Source organism: Lagopus leucura, unplaced genomic scaffold, assembly GCF_019238085.1.
Source record: "Lagopus leucura isolate 7727_CA_CO unplaced genomic scaffold, USGS_WTPT01 Super-Scaffold_100024, whole genome shotgun sequence".
Classification (NCBI taxonomy): domain Eukaryota; kingdom Metazoa; phylum Chordata; class Aves; order Galliformes; family Phasianidae; genus Lagopus; species Lagopus leucura.
Window position 1 is genome coordinate 7,443,395 of NW_024962276.1, and position 18,809 is coordinate 7,462,203.

Sequence of the window (18,809 nt, forward strand, 5' to 3'; positions counted from 1 at the left end):
GCAGAGCAGGTCCAGGAAGCAACAAGGGCTGCTGACCGTATCTTCTTTGTCCTCAGTCCCAAGGCACATTTGGGCATGTACCCACACTGAGGCTCCCTTCCCATGGCCTCTAAATAAAGGTATTAAACCAGCATAAACATTAATTTGCATTAAATAGAAAAATATCCTGAGTAACCAGTATGAAACATATGAGACTAATCATAAAGAAAATTCTGATCTTCACAGCAAGAAAAATAAACTGTCGTGCCAAAGGCTCTTTCCCCACACATTGATATTTTCCTTCAGCTTGTGAAGTTGCATCAGAGCTGACTTTTTATTGCAGAAATGAATATTAACATTTAACCATGTGTGTGTATATACTTGGAGCATCCATAAAGGTTACTGAAATAAAGAGCCCAAAATATGACAGGTACCGCTAGTTCAGAAGAGATCTGAAGGCAGGAGTCGGGACCTTGTCATGCTGCTGGATGACAGAAGTTTGCCTGAAGGTAACCTTCATTACCAGATCATTGAAAATACAGCAGTGCTTTATCTATCTATCTATCTACCAACAAAAAACAAGCCACTAAAATAATAAACCTGAAAGGCATGTAGAGTAGTTGTGTAAATATGCAGACTTGAAAGGTAGACTAGGTAGACTTAATAGACAGAACAGCAGTAGAGCTCTGTACCACATTTTAAAGCAGTATCTTAAAACATACTGCAAGTATACATGCAACATACTTTTTGAATGATCTTTTAATTCAGATTGAAGCCAGTGTTTCTTGTATCAGATGTAATTCCAGAGAGAAACGCTAGAGCACAAAACCACCAAGGTATTTCTTCCTTGTCACGGATTGCAGGCATTCAGCTAACTACCAATTCGTCCAGCATGAAAAGCACAAGTTTTGTAAGTGATGCCTTACTTTCTTCTGAATTTGCAGCCCTTTAAAAACTCTAATTGCATAATTATTGATGTGTCCAGATGTACCCATAAGATTTGTTCTTCCTCTGTCTTGCTAGCAGCTTCCATCTGATTCTTGACTTGTATGCAGTTCTGTGTTTTGATCAATAGTGTTCAGTCCCGTCTGAAACCATTATGCAGAATTTTGTTTTTACAGGAAGTTCTGTGGAGTACCACAGAAGTTTCCAAATTTGACGAGCAAGCGGCTTGTGATTTGAAACAAAACAATGCTCTTGTTTAAGGCTTTGATTTCTAGGCCTTCCATAAACGCCCTTAGAATCTACCAAACTAAGCTAATGTAAATTTATGAATAATATCCTCAAGATACAAGTAAAATTTACTTATGTCTTTAAGCTGTTAGCTTCCTTCAAAGACTGCAGCCAGTTAGTATGCCCCAGGCTCTGCTTCCCTCCATTCAGCATACCCCTTAGAACATTAAATTAATTGTGTTAAATTTCCTAGGGGCGTTAATGGAAGATGTTGGAAGTTAAGTGTATGAATCTTGGTTCATAGGCACAAATGTTTTATTTCATCTTCAGACAGATTCTTTGAAAAGTAATGTGTAATTTGGTTTTCATTTCCTCTCAATCTTTATTTAAAAGAAACAGTTTTCTGCATTATTATTTGCTGCTGCAGTTAATCTATGCATAAAGAGTAGGAAAACTTACTTTTCTGACACAGAGCTTGCATACTACTTGAAAAGTTTAATCCATCATTGTTTCTTTGTCAGCTGTTTAGATTTCTTTCACTTTAAGTTGCAATTTTTTCTCTCCAACTTGTGTATGAAGTATGAAATAAGTTCAATATGTACATGAGTTTGTGGGTGGGTGTCTCAAACTCTGTTCTGACAGTCAGAGGTTGACTCATTTTTTTCGTGGTTTTCCCAAAGACTATTTCTGCAAATCAAGAAGTGTGGAATGGAAAAGGTATCCATAATCCCCCTACCTGTATTTGGAAATCTCAGGTTTAGCGTATGCAATACAGACAGATCAGATGCAGAGCTGCTGTGTAGTGTTTGGGTAGCAATTTTAAACAGTCTCTTGTTAGATTGTATGCATTTGTGTGATGTTTCAAGTGGTGGATTATCCTCGATATCACTTGAGGTGGCTCTGTTCTCCCACTGTGCATGGGTTAGTTCATAGCTCTAATATCAACGAGCATCCCAAGATGGTTTCTGCCTGTCAGTTTCAAGTAGAAAGCAAAGCCCTTGTGCTCAGCCTTCTTCCCAGCCACAGTAATTTGTCACCAGGTGACAAGTGCCACTCCAAAGGAACGCTGTCAGAGGAAACCTCCCATCCCTTGGCTGATGAAAGCCGCTCTCTGCATGGAGTCAGGTCAGTGCCATGAGCTCCAGAATGCAGCAGATGTCAGTACTTCTTGATTCCCAGCTGTTGCTTTTCACTGTAATCACCCAGAAGAAGGACTGAAAGGTCCAGAATGAACGTAGCTCAGCCCATTGGCCCCAGAATCATGTGGCTGGAACACAACGAGATAAAGGAGGAATCCCACCATCAAACTGGACTTGCTAAGGCAGAACAGCTGACAAGGGAGTACCAAAGCTGTCAAATACTTACTTGCCACAACCAGTATATTTCTGCTCTTAATACTAAAAGTGTGTCAGAATTTCCATTATAAAGCACTTATTTTGTGGGTTTATAGCTTTGCCATAAAAATACACCTTGGGTTGAGTCTTGGCATGCAGCCATTTGGCAGCTTCTAACACCATATTAATTCAGAACATCCAGACAACGTTTTTAAACACCAGTATCTGAAACATTGGTGCTTCTCTTTTCTTTTTTCCCCTTCCCAAGTACCTTGTTTTATGCAGGACTTGCAGAAATCAAAGATGGGTGAATACATTTACAACAAGAATCTGAAATGTCTGGAAGTCCTCTTCAGAAGTGAGGGCCGTCTACAGAATTCCCTGGGCAGATGGTAAGGCTGCATAGAAACCTCCAAAAATGAATTGACAAGATCCCTGTCTTGTCCAACAAACTGCTTGCCATCGCTTGGAAATTTTAGTGGAACAATTTTGGCTAGCCTGGAGCTAGCTGCCCAGTACTTAGGAAGATATGAGCTAAAATATCAATTTTGGAATGAAATCAAAGAATTTTAGGTCACCTTTGAAATCTAGCTTAACAAAAAGATTGTGAGCTGATGATATCCGTGAGATAGAAAATTAGGAGGAAAATATACTTGTAACTTGAAATTGAAATAGATCAGCTCAAAAAATAGAACACCACCTACTTTCGAGCTATGGGCTTCATAAGAAGCACATATGGTCTATTCAAATCCCAGCCCCACTGAACGACTGGAAAGATGGACAGAAACTGGGATTCCTTGCAGCCAAATCCTGTAACTCAAGTACTCTTTATAAAATGAATGATGAAAAGGGGCGCTCCTAATCTGATCCCTGGCCTTACTGTACAATTAGGAAAAGTGATAATCTTGGTTTGTAAAACAAGGAAAATTGGCAGCTGTGGAAAAATTAAAGGAAGTAGTTCAGTTAAATATTAGACTTATGAAAAAATTGGCCATAAAAGCTTTCTGAGGCTGGCCAGGACAGAGCCTCAGAAATGTCTAGGGAAGGTTCTTCAATCAGTTCAGGAAATGTGAAGACATGAAGCTGAAAGTGCTGAGCTCCAAAGGAATGAGGATAAAGCTCATAGCTTTTCTCTAGATTTGGTCAGTTTACTTTTTGAATGTATATGAGGATCTGTGAAATGAATGGAATAAAGCACCCTTTCTCAAACTGAAGTTATTGGACTAGGCAGACTGAAAAAGGATAAACTGGTTGCAAGCAGAGACAGTGACTGCTGGGAGACATGACACATCCCAACATTGGTAGAATTGATTTTGAAAATTAGAGCTCTACTTCAGAGCAAGAAATGTGGCTAAAATGATGGATAAGCTAAGGAGGGACTTGGATTTCATTATGCTTAGTAACAGAGTTTTAAATCTGCTGGAAATGCTGCCTTATAAATTAAATCTCCAGAAATTTTCTTTAATTACGTGGCCCAGGTGAAGCGCAGTGTCTGCACATTGCACAGATTTTCCTGGTACAGCAGTTCCTTGTGGCAGGGCAGAGGAAATCTCATTTTAGAGGCCTTTGCAGAAGTGTTAGCTGCTCATGCCCTTGCAAGTCTGAGGAAGAGCTTAATCATCTCCCATGCTAATACACTGAAATGCTGAACTGACTGCAAGTTACATTGGTCCATGCCGGACCCCCCTGCTCTGCTGGGACCGCTGAGACTGGAGTCACTGCTGCCATTAGTGCTGCTGTTAGCAGGGATAAAGGCATGACTGTGCCACGGTCAAGGCTTTGGCATACTTTTTAGATTCCCTGAAAGTTTTTTTCAGCTAAAAATCAGTTCTCTGGATCCAATAAATACACAGCCTGCACACAGTGGTCTACCACAGATTGATGCTGAGGGAAAGCAGCCCATTACCCCGCACCTTGCTGTTCAGCGAAAGCAAAGCAGAAAGAAGTGCTACTGGGCATCAAGGAAATGAATGGGGATGGGATAAGTGAGCTTTCAACAATTTTTGGACCTCACTTGAGTTCTGATTAAAGTCAAATGGTGGCCTGACCAGAGCTTGCAAAGCCAATAACAGCAACAGATGAGGGAGCAGCCTCCAGAGCAGGACTTGGACCTACTGTGGTTTGAAAAGACGTGTTTTGGCTCCACACCTGTGAGCCATAGAAGATGGGGAACAGGTATTGTGCAGCATGCCTGTTCTGCATTATCTCTAGATGATATCTCAGTATGAAAGAAAACACTCAGACAGGACCTGATGTGGTGGCAAATGGTCTGTAATGTGCTGAAAGTCATCGACCTGGAATCAAACCTAAAGGCAAGTGAATCATTGCAGGCAGAAGTAACTCATTATGAGTCCGCAGTCAGCCAGGGAATGGCTTGCACAGACAAAAAGCAAATGGAGGCAGGACAGCCCCAACCAGCTCCCCAGACAGTGGCAGCCAGGTAAAGGCTTGGGGTTTTCTTACGGATTACTGCTACTGCTATTTCAGACAGCTTATTTGTGGCTTTATTAATGCTGTAAAACCACTGCATGCATTTGGCGAGAAGGAAACCATTTCACTGGCCAGTATGGTGTGATTTAACATCTTCAGTCTTTGAAAAAAGCCATGTTCCTGCTTCCGCTCCTGCCTCCCACATTTCAGACACCTTCCAGGCTGGACACAGATGCTGTGATGGGGGCAGCATTGACAGAGCAAATCAAAGGGCTTGAGAGGATGGTGGCTTATTACAACAAAACGTTTATGTTCTCAGGAGAGAAATTAATATTCCACTCAAAGAACATCTGATAGTGGTTAAACCTATAGAACATTTTCACTGCCGTCTCTTTGAAAAAGGTTATACTGCTTGGACAGAGCTTCAGCAGGCAACAGGGATCCAGCAGACACTGCCCTGATGGACGTCTGTCTTCTCTGGGACAGACGTTGGGCTGGGGGCAAAGGTGTCCTCCCCTCCATTGGGGCTGAGCTGTGGGCATTTTAGTAGATAAGCATGGCTTTATTGTTCATAACTTCCTCCTGCTGAATGTTTTGGGTGCTTTGGGCTTAATTTGTTAGTGTTCAATAAGGAATTTTGACATTAAATTCTCCTCTCTGGTTGTAGAGAAGCAAAGAAGATCTGTGCCTTAGTAAAACACAGATACTGACTGACACGTGTCTTTTTATGTCTAACTATCTGTACAATATTGTGATAGTTTCTTGGGTCTCTGTGTGTGAACTAAGTAATAGTCTGATTATTTCCTTGCTACACACATCAAAATTTGAAAGTTTTTTTGTGCTATTGCAAACGTGTTCGGTTTTAAAGTTATTGTATCTAAAGCAGTACTTTCCAAAGCATGTCATGTTTTTCATACTTGGACCATCATAGAGCTGTCACGTTGTGTTTCACTCAGTTCCTTGATGTGCAGCAACAGAGCGTGATAGCAGGGATCTGGAAGGAGAGGCAAATAAGGTCATGGTTTTGAGAGCATTTCTTTTAAAAACAGCTATCTGAAGTGTTGGACATCATAGGGAGCTGAGAACCGAGAGGACAAAAGCAAAAAAGAGTACTTCTGAATAATCTTATTTTAATGTGGTTGTTTCATTGCAAAGCTATTTAAAGCTTTCTTCACACAGCAGGAGGAATCGCATACTGGAAAATCTGTTCTGTAAAGATTTTCATCACTTTGTTAAACCTCAGCTGAATGAGCTTGAATCTAAATCAGTAGCACTGCAGAGTTGCTATGGGTTGTCCAACAACACTGACCAGTATCAGCAGAGGAAACATTTAATGACACGTGAAGCAGTTTTGTTCCACGTGCCAGCGGTTGATATACGCTTTGTATACAGTGTAAGTGCCAGGTCCACTTTAAAACCAAGAGTGGGAAGGACAAGAAAACTGATGGGACATGGGAAGGCTTCCTGCAAAAGCAAGGCTCTGCTGTTATGCAGTAGGCTCGGCTGTTATTTGTGCGGGTGTTGGGGTGTCTGGTCTGGCTGTGCTTGGATGTGCTTGGATTCTGCTTCCAGAAGGCAATCGGTGCTTTAACAATTGACCCGGTGGGGGCTGCAGGGTTTCAGATTTGTGTGCCTCCACCTCCATTCTCATTTCAGCCTTATTGTGCCTGCTTAGCTCTTCAGTGTCATGGCGCTCTTGATGGGCTCAGTGCTGGGCACTGTGGTATGTGCCATGCTGGATGTCAGGGATGGGTGATTTCTTCTGGATCCCAGTAAGCTCCTCTCCTCTTTGCAGAGCAGGGACTTAAACAGCCAGTGCTCTGCTCCAGCAAAGTGCTGAGCTCCCTCGCAGCAAAGCACCTTGCAGAATGAGGCCGAAGACCATGATTGAGGAAGAGGTGTGAGGAGAGCTTTATTAGTATGGCACATATTTAAACCATAGGAAAGCCCACAAATGTTACTCATTTTAAGTGTATTTCACACTTTTTGACTATTTGAAATAACCACATTTGTAAAAACTTCTTTTAATGAATAGAGCTCTTTATGTACAAAAAAGCAAACCTTTTTTTCCCCTTAGGTACAGTACTCTTAAAATACTATTTCTTTTGTAGGTCTGGCTGCTCCCATCGTCTGTTCATTATTGCTTACTGCTACAGAACCCTCAAAAACGGAAAGCAGGCAATTCAGATTATTCTTTATCTTAAAAGATTTTGCTGATCTCTACCACAGATTCATCAGGACTAATGAGACAGATAAGTAAAGGATTTTGTTATTACATGCTAACTCCATAAAGATACTCTGGGGTAAGCGGAGAGGTGGTACAATCTTTCTTGTGAGTGGTGGGAAAGAGCTACCTGGTTACAAATTCTGGCCCCACTGAAGTCAGCAGGGGTTCTGCCATTTGCCTTCAACAAAGCAAAGGGTTTCACCATGTGTTTAACAGGAATATTTTGCTGGAACTGTTGTCAGCATGCTAGTAAATAGACCATTTTAAAATTTGCCTTCTTTTTCACATTCGAATGTTTGTTCACCTCGCCTATGCTTGATGTAATTTGATACAAAAAATTCTCCTCAATTTCATTTTATTTCAGGTAGGTTTTGAATTGGTTCATTTTTTACTTCTTGTGCTTTTAGAGACCCCACGTGGCAATGTCTGGGCTAAAAACACAGTAGGGGAATGTTCACATATTTTGTCTTGCTGGGATTTAAACTGAATTAAAGAAAAACAGAAATGAAAACATTTGCATTTGTTTATGTAATTAGAAAAAAATCACATAAAGCTGGGCCCGAGCTAGCCGAGAATATCTCTGTAATGAACACAAACCTTTACCTTTTTGCAAGCACGCCGTAACTGCAGAGCTGCACATATCATATCTACCGTATCAATGACATTTTGGAGTACGTAAAAAAACCCCACTCTATTTGTCTTAGGAAATATCGAAAACTTTTATAGGGAATTTGGAAAATATTTTTTGGCCAGCATGAAAGGTGAAATCTTGCAGCACAAAGTACAGACATGGGCACAGAGACTGAACAGACGGGCTGCTGTAAAACAACCATTTAATAAGGCATTAAAATGCCATCGACTTGGACACATAAAAAAAAAAAGCTATGAAAACAAATGCCTTTCAAATAATTAGGATCTTATGCTTGAGACCAGTGTTGATCTCTATGCAGAGATTTTCCTGCTGAAATCAGACCAGCCTAAGTCTGATCGTCTAAGGAAGGAATTAGCAGCGTATAAATCGGCTGCTGCTCGAGATTTTTCTGTTTCTGCCATACATAACCATTCATTTAAATGGCCACTTCAGACTTTCTATCTCCTTCTTTCTGTTTCCTAGAGTAGTTTGAAACACATTTGACTTAGTACGCCAGAATAATTTTTTAATTGAATCTTGAATTTTTATCAAGAGTACGTGAAAGGGTTGAATTACCAGCTCCTGCCACACTGCATAAGTGAATCTGAGCCAAATGCAGCCAGAAATAGCAACAGAACCCAGTTCTGTTCTCCAAAACATGGTGTGACTTTGCTTTCACTTGAAGTAAGGAACTTGGTGTTTATAATGCATCAAAATGATATAAATCTGTCCTTCAACTCACCTGTAATGCACGCAGACACAAAACCAAGAAGTAAAGTTGCCCATTCATGTCTGTGTATTTACTCCTGGATCACTGCTGTCATGCTTGTCCTTGCCTGGATACCTCACAGAAGACGCTCTAGTTACACAGAGCGTGTTTAAAACAACAGCATCCGTGACAGTGTAGTTAACATTATTAAAAAAAAAAATAGTAAATGCGATGTTGTCCGAGAGATGAGCATCAAATTCTCAACTTGAAGCTGGAATTTAATAACATTTCACAAAAGAAATGTTTAATGAATATTGCTTTTCACATACAGTAAAGTGACTGTTTTGATCTCCATTTTGCTGTGCATTAACATCGATAACCTTGGATAAATGGACGCACGGTCCTTCTGCTTTTTGTCTCGTTTCCTGTTCTGTCCTTAGCCTAAGGCACAGACTTTTAAACCTCTAATTTTTCTTTCAGATCTGTAATTGCAAGTACTCTTAGATTTTCTGTTTTTAACACAGGATTTCACACAGATGAGAACCCTGTGTGTAACTCCCATAGCTAGGCAGAATAGGAGATCTTTCTCTTGATATTATGATTTCTTCTATTAATCGGTTTTATATGACTTTCTGCTAGCCTTGCTTTTAAAGGTGTGAAAACTTGCACTGCAGAGGTATTTTATAGATTGCAACCATAATTTCTGAATAAAAATCTAAATAACTGGTCTGGTTATAAAGCTTTGGGCACAATTTTTAGGTTCCTGGGAACTGCTGTTAAACCTCTGTTGCCAATTGGCTAGCAGTACATCCCAATTAGTGACCCCTCTATCTAGCAGTAGCTGTATGTGAGTGACTTTTTATTTTTTTTTTAAGTCAGTCGTAAATGATTAGTCCAAAAGAGTAGCATAAAACTTCGAGCGAGTCCCCTGCAGGAGTCGGCTGGAGGAAATTAAAGGATCAACAACACAAGGGAAGCACTGAGGCAGGATTGTTCCAGGCTGCAGCCACAGGCTTTCACATGCACTCAGGAAATTGACTTCATCAAAAGCTGAGGATGCAGGCGTGAGGATGAGGAGGATAATACAGGTGATGATTCTAAATCATGGCTCAATATCACAGCGTTTTCCAAGGGAGAGGTTCCGTCCCGCCCTGAAGAAAGCAGGTTTTCTATATAAAAATAGTCTTCTCCTTATGAATTAATAAAAGTTGGGCACAAATCTGAGCTATAAATCTAATATGACTTAATAAATAATGAAGACTCAGTTTCCCCAAAACAATATCAGTTGGATGTGGGGTTTTTTTTGCACAAGAAAAACATGACTCCTTATAAGCTCCACTGCTCAGTACAGAGCGTTATTGCCCTGTGCACGTTTGTGTTTGTGAGAGCTGTAAAACAAAGGACTCCAGAGTGCTTCAGACTTACAGGCAGGCAAGGAGTTTTCTTTAATGCTTCTAAGCAAATTCTTGCTGCAGAAATTTGGATATTCTGGGTCCATGATGAAGCTGAAACCTTCCTAGTGTAGTTGGAAAGAGTTGCAAGAGGGGAAATGCATAAATCTACATCTGGAGCCAAGTATGCTGGGAAGGCGTAAAGAGATGGGGAAGCAGGAGTGCCAGAACAGGGCTGAGAGCATGAAATTCTGCAGGGAAAAATGGGAGAAAGAAAGAGGAATGTCCCAGGAATGAAGCTCTTATAATGTTCAAATCTTTCCTCGGAAGTAAAAGTGTGGAAGGCTATAATCCAAATAAGGAAATTAGAACAAAAATTAACAATATTCAGCTATTCAGATGTCAAAAGAAACAGCAGAGTTATTGGTGTTAGAGGTTATTGCCAGGAGGGAAAAACTCAGCATGCTTTGGGTAATTAAGCTTCATTGGAGAGCATGGATCCCTTCTCCAGGTAAGAAATGCTTTTATAACACAGCATCTTTTGCTATTGTAATTAAACACCACGGACTATTCTGCATATGAAGTCTTAAACGCTTTAGTCCTTTATCATGGGATTTTACTGGCCAGGCATGTGTGTTCTTATGGCAAAAAGCATTGGCTGCTATAAAAAAAGAAACCCAAACATTTCTTTTTATGACTTGACTTGCTGTATTTTTATATATATTGAGCCAAATCCATCCCTTGTGGAGCTGAGTTGAAGCCAATAAGGATAGATTTGGCCCATGTCTATATGAGAAAGGTGGTGACAATTAAAATATATTGTTTAATAATGAGAGCTATGGTAGTGAAGTGTCTTTGTGTCTATGAAATTATACACCACGACACCACACTGCCAGTAGAGAGTGGGGCTAGCAAAACAAGTAAGAGCAGTTTCTGATGGAAAGGCAAAAGCGCTCTAACTTTTATTATTATGATTAAATATCACAAAGGCAAGACTAATTTAGGTAACATCTCCAGAAGTCTCATTTATAGTGTAGTATTTTGCCACAGTGTATTTTAAAATATTTCTTGCATGTCATTATATGTAGCTAGCAAGGGTAGTATGACTGGCTGCCATTAGCAGTAAGTAAAAGAACGGTTCTTATTTCATTTATATTTTAGTGATTTTCAGTAATGCTGCAAAAAGGAATGCATCCTATGAAATGAAATGTGCAGACAGCCATTATTATCACTTTATATTGGTAGTTCCCAGCGGTTCCTCTGTGTGAGGCGTTGCACCAGCACATGAAATCCACTGCTGATACCCTGAAGATCTTCAGATCTTGCCTATTTAGGCAGTGAGATATGCAAAGCTTATTGCACAGACAACCAGGTCATCTGTACAAAACCAGAACAAATGAGTTTTGTTTGGCTCCTTGACATGGTGGGTTGCAGGAAGCAAATCTTCTCTTGTATCCCTGTTGGTAAGTTATAACAACTTTTATACGCCAAAGCCCTACTCAACTGCCTACTGACTTGTATCCCTTTACTGAAGATATTTGGGTAATGGATACTCACAGCCAGTAATCACAGACTTAAACCCAAGCTCTTCAAGGGGGTTGCCAGAAAGCTGGGCTCAACCATGCAGCTCTGTAAAGAAGCTGAGCACTTAGAGAACACTGGCCAGCAGCAATGGAGCCCAGGAGCAATGGCCGAAGGCAATCAATCCATTGCCCTGCTGAGCTAATGGGCTCCAGCTGAAAAGGTACCTCTTATATGAAAATAATGGGACTTGGGAAGCCTCTCACCCTCAAAAACAGAGGAAAAGAAAATGCGCAGCAGAAGTTCTTTTTTGCTGTAATTATTACTCATTCTGAATCTCTATCATAGAAATCTGGCCTTTGGCACTGGATTAAGATAATATTTTATTAGAAGAAAGCATGATTCATCAAATTGATGCGTTGCAGTATCTGTGGAAAGGAAAACTGGGAAGGACACAAAAGAAGCTGGGCTGTGGAAAACCACTGCCAAACAGAGAGTCTCAGACTGCACTAAGAAACAACAAAAAAGAAAATATTTCCAAAGAAACATCTGAGCACAGCATTACAGCCAAGTGAAGAATTATTACTGCATTAGGCTTTCAGAGTGGGGCATGCAGTGTATGTGGTAGGAGAATACCCTGTCATTTTGAAATTAAAGAAAAGTGCATGTGTTCCACATCAAAACTCAGTTCCTCAGAAGGCTTGTTTGCATGCTGCCAGTTGCTTCTGCTCTTTGTCAAGAAGAATATTTTTATTTTCTAGTTACCATTTTCTCCCTCTCTCTCTCCTCCTCATCATTTTCAAGTTCACCATTTCCTTGTGTTTATTTCCTTGCTGTTGACTTCCTGCTTCCATTCTTTTCTGTCTGGAGTATGAATATTGATTTTCAGGCGATCTGATTAAGTGCTTTGCAGAGGTGAGTAAAGATTATTTTCATTTTGTGCGTGACAGACACAAAGCAAAAATTAAGTAGTTTACTAATGGCTGTAAGCTGAATCATTGCTGAGTATATTAGGACTGGAAATCTTGAACTTCACTGGAATTCTTAGACAACCATTTAAAGCTGTTTTTGAAATCTTTTGAGTTAATTGTGCAGCTTGCAGGACCAGCTCTTCCTTGTGCACCATCTTGGGAACAGGAAACACAGCATGCACCACACGTTCCTCCATCGGTGCCATCCTGTGGCCAACCCTGCTTCTTCCCACCTGTGTCACACTGGGGCAAATGGTCAGACGATCCACAGGGGCGCTCACTTGCCTCTCTCTATATGTGCAGTCTTTGTTGGAGGCTGAGATTTGCCCTTTTGCTTTTCCATGCACATCCATGCAGTCTGCTTGCATTAACACCTCCCACCTTCGAAGTGCTTAGGCAACATTTACACAGAGTTAAACCCCATCTCTCCTTGCATGTTCCGAATGAAGAAATGTAGAAATACTAAGGGACATCCATTCAAAAGTCTGTGTGACAGCCATGTGCTCACTTCTAGCACTAAGTGTAAATGCAGTCTTTTTCTGTGACGCTCGACAGAAATCCCAGTGGAAGTTTTTCCTGCCTCTAACCTGTCTACTTTCTTTCATAATGATAAATGATGGGAAAGCCTGAGGGAGGGGGGAAACTATCTAAGCATTCAACTGATCGTGTCTGTAGAAGGATGGGAAGGGAGAATGTTGATTTATTTAGAACAGAACTTTAATATGGCTAAAATCTTTGATATTTTTCTCATTTTGATCATTTTTTGCATTCTTGTAAGTAAGCTTAAGGCTAAATCATTACCCAAAGATGTCTCATCGGATAAGACAATGTGGTTACTTTTATTCTTCACTTTAAATTTAATTGATTACCTTTCCCACTTCCAGTTTGTCCTGCACACAGTCGCTTGGTAGCAGTCACCTTTGCTTTCAGTCAAGGTATCCATTGCGTGCATGCTGACTGTTTCCCATTACCTCTGCAGCACAAAGCAAGTTCATCACCTTTCCAGGATGTCTTGTGATTGATTCCTCATGTCTGGGGAAATATGCTCTAAAGTTTCAGGCTAAAATGAGTGCTTGGATTTAGTGTGGATAATCAGTGGTTTAAGACTTATTCTTCTTATGAACTATTCATCTATTTATGAGATACACAACTAATATTAAATATAATATAACATGTTAAATTTAAAATGTTATTATTCCCTCAGTAGCTGCTCAGACGCACTGGGCATGACTAAACCATGATTTGCGGAGTGTGTCTGCGTCATCCATCAAGCACAACTACTCTCTGCCTCAGACCTAACCTGTGCGCAGCGAAGCCAAGGCTGAAAGCCTTGAAAAGAAGATCAGAGGCCTGGTCTTGCCATGCTGAAATCTATAAAAGTTTTCCTACTGACTTCAACAGAAACAGGACTAAGCCTTATGATTCTGGCAGGAAAATCTGAGAATATTCCTTTACAGCTCTCTACTGAATGTTGAACTCCAGAATACATTGTTGTCAGCCTTATGTAAGACAGAGACTGTTAAGGAAAGACAGTAGTTTTGCACATACTGTTCTCTGCACATGTTGTTCTTCAGTAAATATTTATCAAAGGATGCGTCCGTTCCTGCTGGCAGCGTCCGAGGCATTGGACAAATTTGGCCTGATTTCCTGCTGTCAGTGCAAACCTCCCAACTAGAAGCTGAATTTATCAAGTTTCGTCTTTCAAAACTGTTAAAATCATTCTTATCCAAGTAGATAGTGCTGACAAAAATGGTCATTCGATGAAATACTCTTTAAGAAAAGGCACGTCCTCCAGCTTGTAAGTACAGCCCCACTGAAAATATTCATCAAAACTGTAACAAAGCACGGCTAAAGGCCAAAAATTTGTATTTGCTGAAAACTGAGGAAAACGGCAACAGAAAGAAAACCAGATGAAAGTTTGTTGGCACTTGCAGGATACTTGTTCAGGCCTCTTACCCTCTACTATTTGTCTGTGGAACTAGACTCTTCTGACCTGTTCTAGCTATTCCTCACATGTTCCTTTCAGTGTGTTTTACTTTTCTTGTGCTTGAACAAGTTTATAATTAGCATAAAATAAGCCTGATTTTAATTGAGTTAGCATTATCAGCACTTTGCACTAATTTATATACCCTTTCATTTCCTCTTTTAAGCTCTTTTTAGGTCAGACTTAGGCTTGGGGCTGTGCTTTGGTGCACACTGTGCAAAGGATGTGGTGGCTGAACAGAAAGGGCTTGGATCCCAAAGCCTCAGGGCTTACTACCACCAGATGCCTGAACTGAAATCTCTCTTTTGGAGTGCAGTTCTTCTGGAAGAGAACCTGAGGAGCTGCAGCTGCGCCTTCTCTACCTATGCCTGGTACTTACAGCACCCCGTGGCTAAAGGGACCTGTGGTCACCTCCTCAACTCCTGACGGACACAGCCTGCAGTGTGCCATGGGCTGGGAGAGTTAATGGTTTGGAGGAGACTGTTCCACCCGCATGGGAATAATTAGCATTGCAAGGACTGTGAGGCCCCAGGCCACTGCCCAGGTCATGCAGATGGAAAGAAGCAATGTGTCCAAGCCCCATGCTGGCTGCTAATGGCATACCTCAGGGATACTGGGACTCCTGGGAGCATTTCTCTAAACTTTGTGCTGTGAAGAACAGCTGGCAGTGGCAGCGGTCAGGGAGTGGCTGCTACCCAGCCCTGCTGGCACTGAGGAGGTGGCTTTGTGCGTGCCCCTAGGGAGGCTGCATCTATATGAAGATCTGGAGGTTTATGCTATCTTTTTATTATTGAAGGCTTGTTACTTCAAACCCACCATGACTGCTGCGGCTCAGTCCCAGAAACTGTCAGTCAGGGATGCTTTCTGGTTGCCATTACAGCAGGGGCTCACTGGCAGACAGGTGCCTGCCCTCACTAGGCCTCATTCGGCCTCGCTAGGCTTGCTTGGCCTTACTCGACATCACTAGGCCACACTAGGCCACACTAGGCCACACTAGGCCACACTAGGCCTCACTAGGCTGCATCACTGCCCAGACAGCTCTCAACTGGGCCATGAAGCCCAAACCCAAGTTTAATTTTAAACTTCACCTCAATTTAAACACAACACAGGCTGCTCTGTACCACCCAGAGCTGGCACACGGCGTGGATCTGCCACGACACTGCTGCCTGAAGGCTTTTCCTTAGGGGGGGCTCTGTGATGGGCACCACCTGGGCAGCAGTTTCACACATGACATTGTTTTTGTTTTGAATTCGTGTCGGAAAAGGCTTTTTTGCTTTTGTTGTACCGCTCCCAACATTTTCTGCTCTTTCATTTTTAATACTGAACCTGTACTTTGTAGAAAGGAAATAGGTCAAAACTTTATTCTCCCCAGCAGCAAGTTGTTGGCTCATGACTTCTGTTACAACCAACTATCAAAGCAATGAAAGCCCTCGCTTCACATTGAATTTGGGCTGCCTCTTGTCACAGGCAAGTGCGTGGCACCTCCTTGGAGCAGAACCTTAAATTAAAATATTGTAAATTTTTTGCTGCTCCAGCAGTACTGCAGAAATGCAAGTGGCCAAGGGGGGAGGAGGTTTTTTCCTCCTGCTGGAATTTTTCACTATAACCATCCTCAGGGGAGTTCTCATCTTCAAAAGAAACATTCCTTCTATACAAGCTGCAAAAAGAATTATTTAATGACATCATAAATTAATACAGAGAGGCACAAATTTTCCAAAATGTGGAGAGAGAGAAAAAAAAAAATTATCGTTTGCCAAAAACACCCAAGCTCTTCCAGACTAAGGCCTCTCCTGAGCCTGGGAGCTGCCAACGATACCAAACTGAACGGTGGGGTTTCTGGCATGACTCAAGTTTAGCTTGTTTAAATTTTGGCAAATACTCGTATTACTCATATACTCAGCAAACTGATACAAATATTTGTTCTATTTAGAGTGAAGTCCAAACTCACTGCTGGCACCAGTGCTGCTGGACTCAGTGGAACTAATCTTGCTCATGCCAGTATGAAATTTGGACATCTACCTTAAAGAAAAACAGCCTTTGAGGTACAGATTAGAATACATCAATGGAAAACAGAACTCGTGTGTAGCCAAGTTTTCCTCACTTGCTAATTTTTGCTTTAATCTGATTTGAACTGGACCACGTTTTTCTGGACTTGGGCTGCTACTCGCTGTTATGATGCAGCCACCAGGTCAGAGCTGGAGCTGGAAAAGCCTTCATGCACGTGAAGTTCTCTGCATTCTTGAGAAGTGAAATCTGTAGTAAGTAGAGCCTGGGCACAGTGAGCATATTTGATTGATTGTAGTGCTGTATAGGTTGCTTCTTTTTAATGATGCCTTCAGTTTACTGTTTCTGGTTTGTAAAGCAAATAGACAAACAACCAACCAGATGGGAAATGCAGACCTGCCTTGGGGCTTGGGTTCCGCATCTGGTCGCACCTGCGCTTTGCCCATGAGCTCTCTCTGGGTTCGGATTCAAAAAACAGGTTAGGCATTGTGCAATGAGAAGAGCAAGACGAAAACCACCACCCTTCCATTCCTTAATGCAGCCAACGCATGCCCCAGGGGTGTGCTGGCTGAGGATCTGTGCTCAGTTCAGCTGTGGTTTGTAAGCAGCATGCTGTTTAATGCTATCTAAATGTTTTTATAAAGGTCAAGTAGGAGTGGGATCCTCCTAACTTAACTTTAGCCATTTAGAAATGAGAAATCTAGTCTGCCTGAGCTAGATTCCTCTGCGAGTGGAAAATATCAGCACTGCAGAATGATTCATCCCATTTTAATCTGCCCAGTCTCTCTCCATTGACTATAAAAGGGGCCTGGATGACCAGATTAGCATATACCCAAATTTTAGACACATATGTGCTCACTCAGCATTTTACAATCAGCCCTGCAGTGGCCATACCAGGTACTATTTTCACAGCTCACGGTGTGCCACAGGGCTGCACGCAGTGCCTGCACAGCTCCCGTGGCTCCTGGAGCAATGAATCTTGGCTGTGAGCATTGCTGCATGTGTCCTCAGCCTCGGTCTTAAAACCTGGATTGCTTACAGGTTCAGGGCTCATCTGTACTGCCTTGACAGAAAGCTGCTGGGCCAATTCTTGTAGGAGCTGCTTCCAAAACAGCCTTAGATGCATAAATATTGTATTGAGTGACATAAAGTTTAAAAAAAAAAAGTTAAAAAAAGAAGCAGTGACTACTCCTTGAAAAGGGCATTATTATTATTGGCCATAGTTGTGAAACAGGTAAAATATCCCAAAAAGAGTCAAGTGCACATCTGGATAAAGTGTGGGATTGGTGTAATTGGACAGAAGAAGGGAGAAGACAGAGCAAGCATCCAGTAATTCACCACGGAACAGCTTTATGCTTGTTATTGAAATGCAGCCAGAGACAGTTAATAGTAGTAAAATGACTTTATGTTCTGATATGTAAAATAAAATGTCCATGCTATGTAACAAACAGTTGAAAATTCCACACCACCTGTATCTATCGTGGTTTCTAATAAAATTTTATCTGTAGTATATATGGTTTTTATCTAACCAATCCTTAGTTTTTACATCGAAAGTGTGTAATTAAAAAAAAAAAATCTTAAATAGATGTCTTTCAAAAAAAAAAAAAAAAAACCAAACCTTGCAACATTCATTTTTATTAAGTATTTCATTTGTAAAAAGCAAAGCTGAATTGGACACGTGGCCTGCATTTGTGATATATATATATATATTTTTATATATATATAATATATATATATGTATATAAATAGCTATTCAGCATGCAAAAATTGTAGTGATTTTGAAAATCTGATTACAAAATGCACACCAGTCACACACAGTCTGCTGCATGTGTGTAGGTTGTCCAGGTGGGAGCGTGCCCTCCATGGTGGCCCCAGGGCTGCCCCGCTGCGAGCAGCTGCCCTCGATCATCAGCCTCTCTTCGTTGGAATGGATTCATCCAAATGCAGAAGTGCCTCCTGACTTCTAAGTGTGTATTTCAGCCTTTTGCCTTCGCCCAGTTGGGAAGCAAGGGGTGGAAGCACAAACCCAACCCTCTGATCACAGCTGAAGCTTCAGTACTGCGCTCTTTAGTGGGAAAAGCTCCCAGCGCCACCGCTCAGCAGCACGGAGGAGGGCACAGTCCCTGCTGCAGGGCTTTTCAGGTGAAATCAGAGAGAGATTTGTTCAGTAAGGAGCACAGCTTCCTCCCACATGAGTCGGCTCAGCGATTCTCAGTGCCTCCTGGGGGCACTCTGTAAGCAAAGTCAGCACGGACTGAGTCAGCTCAAGATACTTCCACGGTAAGCAGTGGTAGCAACCTATACATTGGTCATGGATTTTTACCTGCTTTACAAATAGTTGTACACTGTAAAGCCTGACAGGCAATGGGAACTCCTTCTGCTCCCACCCCACAATTAAAGACCGCTTCTCCATGCCTTCTTTATGCCGAAAACAATTCTTCCCAAGCTAGCTGCA

The 18,809-nt window shown here is 41.5% G+C and overlaps 1 protein-coding gene across 6 annotated transcripts in view; it reads left to right on the top strand.

Annotated features, from left to right (window-relative positions):
• The window catches only part of BRIP1 (BRCA1 interacting helicase 1), a 104,028-nt gene extending 86,143 nt beyond the window's left edge, over window positions 1–17,885 (top strand). For 2 of the 6 annotated variants that reach the window (XR_006180626.1, XR_006180629.1), the window contains exons 25-26: window positions 7,028–12,310; window positions 13,571–17,885. Coding sequence is in view for 2 of the 6 variants with exons in the window: in XM_042880043.1 (XP_042735977.1) it covers window positions 7,028–7,120 (93 nt within the window). In the remaining 4 variants the exon portion in view is untranslated. Of the gene's footprint in view, window positions 1–2,754; window positions 2,928–7,027; window positions 13,551–13,570 lie in introns of those variants that run through there. The other 4 variants (XR_006180628.1, XR_006180627.1, XM_042880043.1 and 1 more) reach the window with 4 other exon arrangements.
• Window positions 17,886–18,809: the final 924 nt, after the last annotated feature.